The sequence below is a fragment of the Camelus bactrianus genome, chromosome 1 (genome assembly GCF_048773025.1).
Source record: "Camelus bactrianus isolate YW-2024 breed Bactrian camel chromosome 1, ASM4877302v1, whole genome shotgun sequence".
NCBI lineage: Eukaryota > Metazoa > Chordata > Mammalia > Artiodactyla > Camelidae > Camelus > Camelus bactrianus.
This window is the reverse complement of record NC_133539.1, coordinates 12,777,979-12,787,679: the sequence shown is the minus strand read 5'-3', so window position 1 is coordinate 12,787,679 and position 9,701 is coordinate 12,777,979. Positions and strand designations below refer to the sequence as shown.

Genomic DNA, 9,701 nt, shown 5'->3' with positions numbered 1-9,701 from the left:
TGATTTTCTCTCCAGACTCTCTTGGGTCATCAGTAAACTGTTCTTTGGTGCCCTCATCTGTGCATTAAACTAATGATATCAATCTCATAAGTGATTTAATGATATAATTCATATAAAGCAGTAGAGATCCTAGTGTAAAATACATGGCCTCAAGGAGGGAGGGCGTAGCTCAGTGGCAGAGCGCATGCTTAGCATTCATGAGGGCTTGGGTCCAATCCCCTGTTCCTCCATTAACAAATAAATAAAGTAGAATAAATAAATAAACTTAACAACCTCTCCCCTCAAAAAAAAATACATGTCCCTAAAACATTGCCCGCTATTATTAATTAATACTATTTCTCAGAGGTAAAAATATATTTAGCTATAGAAAGGTCTTTTTTAATAGAAATGGCTATTACATATGTAATATTTACAGTATATAGATTTTTTGGAATCTATAGTGTTATCTTAAAAATCACAAATACATTATCTGTATGAAATATTAGTGTATGAATCTGATAATTATAAGGTATATTATTGTTAAATGATATGTGATACTTTGTATTTTCAGAAATTAATGCTGAATCTACCTTTCTCTTTAAAATGCAGCCTTGACATTCTTTTTTAAAATTGCAAAGCCAAAAATATCAGGTTTATTTATAAGCTTTTTACACAGTTATGAAATAGGAAAAATGGAGAATAATGAAAGAATATCAAATTAATATAAAAAGGCACAATTTATTAATACAAAGGGCATAAAGCAGGTGGCACACATAGTCCATTTAAGCTGGAAAAATGACAAACTTTTAAATCAGATTAACAGTTGGATTACATTTGGGGGAAACACAGAGACACAGTATTTATAGACCTTACTAAAACTGAACAAAATTGAAACAAGTGAAAATGTTATCTTTGACAGGACTGAAATGACAATTTTTACTTAATTATTCACACAGAAGATGAAAGTTAAAAGGACAACTCATATTTGTTTTTTGGTAAGCAAATAGAAACAAAGACATTATTTTTCTGTTCTGTTATTTACATTAATAAAAACTCAAAGTTATCAAAATATTCACGCACATACGTGATTTCTTGAAAAAAATGCATTCTTCTATAACCACAAAAACTTAAGAGGAAAAAAAAAGTCACTTTCCAGCAACCTTTTATGTTTCTTAGACCATGGTTTTATCTTTCTTCTTAGAAAAGCTCTGGAAAAGCAGTTTGAATGCAAAAATCCCTTGACAAAATATCTGCCTTTTAAAAGATGTTCATTTAATATACAAGAAAAGGAAGGCCTCTGGGGAGTGAGGATAAAGGAGTTAGGATTGCTAACTCCTAGGCTGAAAAACGGGATATCAGAAAGCCATTTAGTCCCCTTTACGCTGCTGATTAAAGCCTTCATTTTAACCTTCATTATAAATCAAATGCATTCATCACTAAGATGTTTTTAAACAATTAATATTAACCTTCTTCAATCTTATCCCCGGTTCCCCTGAAAAGCAATAGTCAAATTCTATCTATTCAGTGTAATGGATCAGTATTTCATTTAAAATAGAACCATATGAGCTTGTCTCTATTTATACGAGATACAACGTCACTCCCATCTATATACATAATGCTGTCATAGAGAAATCACACTTGTGAAATAATCATCTTTAACAATGTCATTTTGAAGTAACTGATAAAAGGAGAAAAATGCACAAACGACTTTAGAAAACAAATTACCATGCTTTCTAGAACAGTCAAAGCCATGTGTACCATATCTCATTCCGCTGAAGTTGCTTATAGAATCATAACGAGCTGATGCACAGTTCCTGTAATTAACGTTTGACAGTTAAGAACAGCAAATCAATGTATCTTTGGCTTCCATTTTTAGAAAACAGGGGACATTTTTATCATCTGCATGGCTTTCTAGGTAGTGGTAAAAATATACAAAACTACACATACTGACTTTTGGAGTACACACTCGGTGACTTCTTCTCCATGTGATAGCTTTTCTGGGTTGTTCGGTGGGAAGGTATGGAGTACCTGTAGCTATGGCTCTTGGCATTGCTGCAAGAAACACAACAGAACAGCGCCCCTCCTGCAATCAGCACCAGCGCCGTGGTCCAGCCGATGTAGAGAGCTTCTCCAAGCTCACGTTTCTGGGCAGCATCCACTATCGGGTTGTAGAAATCTCTGATGATGGAATTGGCAACCCAGCTCACAGGGACGAGCACCACAAAGCCAGTGACGATGAAGATGGCTCCAGCCGTTAGAAGGATGTGACCCTTCACTTTCTCGTCGTCCCCAGTGCACCTGGTGCACTTCATGCCGAGGATGGCCGTCATGAAAGCCAGGAAGGCCAGCACGGAAGCAGCACACATCAGTCCTCTGGATGCCTGTAGGTCTGGAGACAGAGCCAGCAGGGAATCGTAGATTTTGCACTGCATTCTGATGTTAGCGTGCCTCATGCAACTCATCCACAGTCCTTCCCAGAGGTTTTCAAAAACCACAATGTTGCTTCCAATGAAAGCAGACACTCTCCACTGAGGCATGACGGTGACAGCCACTGTGCCCACCATTCCAACACCACCAAGCACCAGTCCAGCGATTTGCAGGGCATAGGTAGCCATTATCCTCCAGGATGAGCTTTATCCGACTGGACTCCTGAGCTGATGGTAGGGCTACTCTGAAGCAAGGTTCTCTGTGCCCCAGGAGAGAGCAGTTTTCCCGTAGTAATGAACTCAGGACTCTGTGGTTTTTCAAACAGGAGCTGCTTGGCTACTTCTAACTAGATTAAATCCAGTGTTGGCTGGCTGAGGTGCCCCCCCACTGACAATGACAGGTAAACTTACAAATCAGGTGGGGCAACTTTCTCAGCCAATAAGAGGGGGATGGTAACTCAGGTGTGTCTAAGCCCACAAGAGATACTTGGAATGGCTGGATCTGCACGTAAACAGTCTTTATACTTCTCAGTTGTCCGAGAAGACAGCAGTATATTTACCTGTGGGCATAATTGTGAATGTTTGCACAATCATTAAGAAATGCACCAATCCCTTGAGATGTGAAAGCTGGACCTTGTACTGGCAATTCTGAAACTCTTAGGAAGAGCTGCTGTGACTAAGGTACAAAATAAAATCTCTCCCGAAGAATCTGTTAGGACTGTCAAAATGCCAACGTGAAAAGAGAGAAGGGGACTGATAGATTGCTCATACCTGAGAAACCACATTCTTTGGGTTGATTTAATTTGTCTACAACTTCAAAGCTAGCTCGACTGGGGTGAAATCAGGCAACAGATCCTGCCAAAGGACAAAACACAGCTAACGTAATTAACTATACAACATTGTCCTCCCCCACGGCACCAAACACATATTGTTTTCTTTTGAGCCAGGGAGACTGTTTATTGGTATTTTCCTGATGATCTTGATTTCTAAGAAAAAAAAAATTTGCAAAAACGAAAAAGAATCCATGTGATTTTCTTCTGGACTTTTCTTATGGATTCTTACGTAGCAAGATTTCACATTAGCAACTAAATGATGAGATGATTTACAGATTGCTAGTTTATTCTGTGGCTGCTCTGTCTTCTTAGACTGAAGCAACTAGAATTCGGCAGATGGTACAAGAGTCCCAGGTCTATACAAATGGCTGATGTTTCTAAACAAAAATGTACAGGGCAGTGTGACTATATGCTCATTGAATAGAATGATATCAGGTGTCAACTAAACTTGGCTTTACTACCATGTCTGCAGGACAAAGCAGAAGCCCCTAAATATAATACAGTTTTAACTCTTTTCATTTTTTTTTTATTGAAATATAGTCAGTTTCAAATGTGTCAATTTCTGGTGTACAGCATAATAATTCAGTCATACATATACATACATATATTGGTTTTCATAATCTTTCTCATTGTAGGTTACTACATGATATAAATATAGTTGCCTGTGCTATACAGTATAAACTTACTGTTTATCTATTTTATATATAATAGTGAGTATCTGCAAACCTCGAATTCTTAATTTATCCCTTCCTACCACCTCCCCTTCCCTCTCCCCACTCCCCCAGTAACCATAAGTTTGTTTTCTATGTCTATGAGTCTGTTTCTGACAATGACAACAAAGATGTTAAAAATAACATACACATTGATTTGGGAAAACTCCACTAGCTACTTCCTTCTGGAGAGCACCTGAATGCACTGTCCTGTCTTTACAAACTTCAAACTGTCCTGTAATATTCTTTCATCTTTGCATCATAAAAATGACTTTTTAAAAAAATTTTATTTCTTCTCTGCTTCCTTATAGTACTTTAAATTTGAATATGGAAGAAAGTTTCCTGCTCACTTATTAAACTTTAAAAATTTAATGGTCCAAAAGATCTGAGCGGTTTATAGAGATTAAAAAAACAGTACCTTTAAGAAGAGGAAGATGCCAAAGTAAACAGTCTTCTGAAAAAAAAAAAATAGGAATGTCTATAGGCCAAGTTGTTATTTTAGTAGACTGCATATGTTGAAATTCAGAAAAATTAAAAATTTATATTTACAGTAATTTCCCTCATTTGTTGGCCTGTTAAGGATGAATCTACAGCCTGTCCCTTATGCTGGCAGAAAATAATCTAGCATTTTCTCCTTCAGGCTGTAACTGATATGTTACAGATTTGTGGAGGAAGGGAAATAAGATAACCTTGGAAAAGTAATCTGCAATCTATAAAAGGAGAGTTGAAATCAAAACAGCAGATTATTATTATCTTGAATTGCCAACCCGGGAAAAGGGAATGATTTGACAGAGTTGGAAAATGAAAAAAAGAAATGACATAACTGGTGAGATATTGGCAAGCTAAAAAAAGAAAAAAAATATATACACACACACACATATATGTACATATATGTATATGTATGTGCAGGGAAGCCAATTGAAATTTCTTTTCTAAATTTATATGCAACATATTTTTTAGGAGCTCTGTTTGAACATGACAGAATATCCACATAAAAACAGGGAAACTTAAAACGGAGATAGATGCCTCTGTGTTTGAAAGCCTCCGTCCTGCATAGGAGACGACTGATGTACTTGCTGGCTCCCTGCACTCTCAAACCTCTCTTACCTGAAGCATTAAGCTTTAACAGGACCTTATTCCACACAAACATGTTTTCCCCATTTCAAAAATACTAGTACTTTACTCCTGAAATTTTCCTAGCCAAAAGATTAAGATCAGAATGAGAAAGCAATCTTAGGTTTGCATTGGAATAATTATATAGTTAGCTGCCCTCACAGGAACCAGGCCAGGGCATCCAGGTAGGTTTCTTATCACAGGGCAATCAGTTAACCCCACAGCATTCTGAAAAAACTGTGCCCTAAAGGTCACACAGGAAATTGAGAAAGACAGGGAAAAATGTTAATACCAGTTTGCTAGGGACAGAAAGCCCTAAATTCACAGATTAAAGAGTCAAACTCCCTGTTTACCTACTTTTCCATAACACTGTGTCCCTGAGATGATAAACTTGCCTGCAAAATCTGGATAGCAGCATTGCTTAGAAAATGAGCAGATTATCACATTTTTACCATTCTTTAATTCAGAACTACAGAGCAACCTGCACAGACCATTCTATCATTTGTATTTCCATTCCTATGGAAGAAACAACATATTACCAAGAACCCAAGAGAGCAAAGATGTTCATGTTGACCCACTGTGCTCCCTTTTGCTCTCTGAAGATCTCTCTTTTGTCTACACTATAGGAAGCATGATTTAAGCTTAGGAATTAAATTAACTAAATTAAATTTACTCCTGACAACCACAGAACACATGCAAATGCTTCCTCTTTATAAACCCAATGTCACCATCAGACTGCCCTTGTTTTTATCATCCTTAACTCTCACAGCAATTAATCCTTAATCGACAACTCTTTAGTCTGGAGCTCCTATTCATTCTCATCACGACTCAAAATAATCTTTGTTTCTGTCAGTCAAGCAGTTGCCAGTTCCTACGGTTTTCTGGATTTGTTTTTGTACTTATTTTTCTCTGTTGTGATTGACCGTTTCCAACTTGTATTTTTTTTTCCACTGTCAAATAACTGTACTTGGCTGACCATCTTGTCCTGAGAAAACAAATGCACATGTCAATAGGTCTCTTTGTTTGTTGTCCCCCAAACCATCTTGTGCATGGCCACATGTTCGTGAACTACCATCCTGTTTGTCCCTCGTGATGGCTAGCTTTCATCTCCTCTATTCTCAAAGTTATTTATCCATAAGGAGTCCTCCATATTCGCCACCTCTCTGTGGTTTGCTCTGCTTAAAAATTAACTCCTGCCTGTGTGGTAATTGTTGAGTGTCCTAGTTCAGGCTGCTTTAACAAAGTACAATAGACTGGGTGGCTTAAACAACAGAAATTAGTTTTTCAGAGTTCTGGAGCCTGGGGAGTCTGAGAACAGGGGCCAGAGGGCGGGGCTGTGGTGAGAGCCCTCTCTGTGGGCTGCAGATGGCCGCCTTCTTGCTGGCCCCCCAACCCCCGGCAGAGAGAGTGAGCGAGCTCTAGTCTCCTTCTCATCCTATAAGGGCCCTAGTCCTGTTACCCCAAAAGGGAAAGGGAAAAAACCTCAGTCCTTGTCTTACCCAAGAGGTAAGATTATAGACTAGAGATGGAGAGTGTTGTATAGGAAAAGATTTTAAAGGATTTATTTAGGAAAAGAAAAGTACTCCTCCAGGAATGGGAGGTGGGCCGATCCAAGGGGGAAAAGCAGAGGTCTTTGTCTCCCTTTTCTCTGATACTCTTGCGTAGAGATGGTGTTTTGATTGATTGATGGCTCTTGCTCCTGGAATGCTTAGTCATGTTTGTCCCCTTTGTGCATGTCCTTACTCATGGTGTACACAGAAAAACCCATGGTGGGGGGCGGGGTGCTAAACCGCAGGGTTAATTATATTACAATGGGCATTGGGTCACGTCCAGTTAAGTCCTTCTCACTACCGTGCAGTTGCAGCTTTTGGGTTCTAAGTAGTTTCTTGCTGGCACTCATTGAGAAGAAGTCCCTTTAAGCTGGAGGAGGCATAACACCATCTTCTGGACCACCCTTTTTTCTCCACGTATCTTCCCTGTGCCCCTACTTACCTACCTACCGAACAGTCCCACAATATGATGAGGGCTCTACTCTCATGACCTCATCTTAACCTAATTACCTCCCATAAGCGCCACCACCAAATACCGTCACACTGAGGATTAGGGATCAAGATATGAATTTTAGGGAGACACGAACCTGCAATCCCTAACATTTAACATCTAACATCTAAGCTACTAACAAATCCAAGCAACTAAGTTCGGATAATTCTGAAAGTTCTTTTCTTATTGCCTCAGGAGTTCTCTTTCCTCCAAAAAAAAAAAAAAAAAAAAAGTGAACATCAATAAAAAACAGATAATGGTAATAATGATTATTAAAATGTTTTTTTAATCTTTCTTCTACTTCTCATTACATTTAAAAAAAATGAAATCTGAGTTGCAGTGAATTCCAACATATTTGGGAGACATATCTGTGTGGTTTATTGAGTGTAAAAACTGGAAATTCAGGGAAATATATATATATTTGTTTTAAATTAAGCATATATATATATTTTTAAAGTAAGCAATATACTCTGGGGTTTTTTTCTCCAAATTAATGAGTGATTTTTATGGACAGAATTGACCTGAACCACCCTGCCTCTAATGATCTGGGCAAATTTTTTTAAAAAGAGCTGAAATTTGCTGGTGATAGTAATAGTTACAGAGTATTAAGGGTCCCTATGTCAGAGGTTCCTTATATTTAGAAACTACATGCACATGCACTACACCTTATGTTTAGAACATCCCTGCAGGGTAGGAATAGCTCAGTGGTAGAGTGCACGGTTAGCATGCATGAGGTCCTGGGTTCAATCCCCAGTACCTCCTTTAAAAAAAAAAAGCCAGTTAAAACATCCATATAAAGTAAAGGTTATTAGTCCTTTTATAATTAAATAAATTAAGACTCAACAGAGACTGTGCCTTTTCTAAGGTCACACAGCCTTTGCTTGATGAATTCACAGAAATAGAACCCAGATTTAGACCTAAATTTCATGATTTTTTCCTATATTGTCTACTATCTCCCAAAGGAAACTAGAGAAAGGGAATCTCTTATATTAACACATATGGTCAAAGTTAATGAAAAAAAAAATTTATTCAATGCATTTTTTTTCTCACATCACATTATTGAAAACTTTTTGCATGACCAAGCTCTGTGATTTTTTTTTCAAGTATCTAATTCATTGATTTTTGAAGTATATTTCTTTTGATACTCTATTCAGAGAAATTTCTCCTGGGAAAAATCACACCACACTTAACTCCTTATTTAGAGTTTCAGAGAGGCCCCCTACTCTGAAGGCATTATTGGCCACCTTTTTCTTATCCGCCCCCATTCTTGTCTCCAATTTGGTGGTTTCTTAATTACAGACTAGGTCATGGTACTTAATGATCTAACCAACATTGAGCACGTATTTGGCTAAAATAAGAAACAATTTCAGTGCAATGAGGTGAATCGTTTTGTTTCAGTTCCCTCAACTTAATGTAATACAGGAAAAATTTCCTTTGTGTTTTACAGGACTTATTAGTAATCAACAGAGGTATGATATGATAATTACTTTTATTAGTCCACTAGAATTGTTCTTTTCAGTGACTCAGTAACTACTTTTCTATCTTTGACAAAGAGCCAGAAGAAAAAACTTTTTTAAGTTGCATAAAACTGCATTCCACATGGTTATTTTTAGAACTGCTTGAAAAACAATTTTTTAATTCATCTTTTCGTTTCATGTAGTAATTCTTTCTACTGAAATGTAAAAAATGATGTGCATCTTTGAATGAGGAGAACAAAGGGATCATGACAGAATTTAGACACAGTCATCATCTCCCTTAAAAGGAGACACTAATTTCTGGCCAGGTGGAGACGTCAGAAATGCTAACAGCCCATAAGAAATAGGGCCAAAAAGAAAGCAAAGCATTTCTCATAATTTTATTTTGACTCCTCACATCAAGTTCAAATCAGGTTAACTACAAAAAGGAAGAGAAAAGGAAAAAGCATGTAAGCTAATACCTTCAATATGATTACATATGCTTAATATATTTTAAGAAATGTTACATAATACTATCATGCTAATTATATGAACTATTCAATAGATATGCAATTATATTAACAATTAAGATTATTAAATACTATAATTAATTCATTAGTTATATGATTTGATCCTCCATACCACCTTATTAGAACAGTACTATTACTATATCAGTTTTACGAAGGGAATTCAGACTTAGGAGGTTTAAATTAATGGCCCAAGGAGGTAGAGTATAGCTCCTGTGGTAGAGCACATGCTTAGCATCCACAGAGTTCTGGGTTCAATCCCCAGGACCTCCTCCAAAAATAAATAAATAAATAATCCTAATTACCTCCCCCCTAAAAAATAATAAAATAATTTTTTAATTAAAAAAATTAAAATAAATAAATAAACTTAAGTGAATGGCCAAAATCTCACAACTAACTGAAGGCCATTGTAGGAACTCAACTGTCAGATACCTGAGGCCATGCTCTTGAATCACTATGTCATTACAGACCTGGCTGTAAACCCAACTCATTGCTTGCATGCTTTTATAGCTTTATCTCCTGCTGTCCTCTGGAACAATGCTCTGCACATGGTGAGTTTTCAGTTTTGAGCAGGATGAAGAGAAAGAAGGTGTCTCCATTTCCTACAGCAAAAGCTATT

General features: G+C 37.1%; 1 protein-coding gene across 1 annotated transcript; it reads right to left on the bottom strand.

Annotated features, from left to right (window-relative positions):
* Nucleotides 1-697: 697 nt before the first annotated feature.
* On the bottom strand, nt 698-2,782 carry CLDN8 (claudin 8). Its single transcript, XM_010956606.3, has one exon. It carries the CDS (start codon nt 2,592-2,594, stop codon nt 1,917-1,919), a length of 678 nt encoding a protein of 225 aa, XP_010954908.1. The 5' UTR covers nt 2,595-2,782; the 3' UTR covers nt 698-1,916.
* Nucleotides 2,783-9,701: the final 6,919 nt, after the last annotated feature.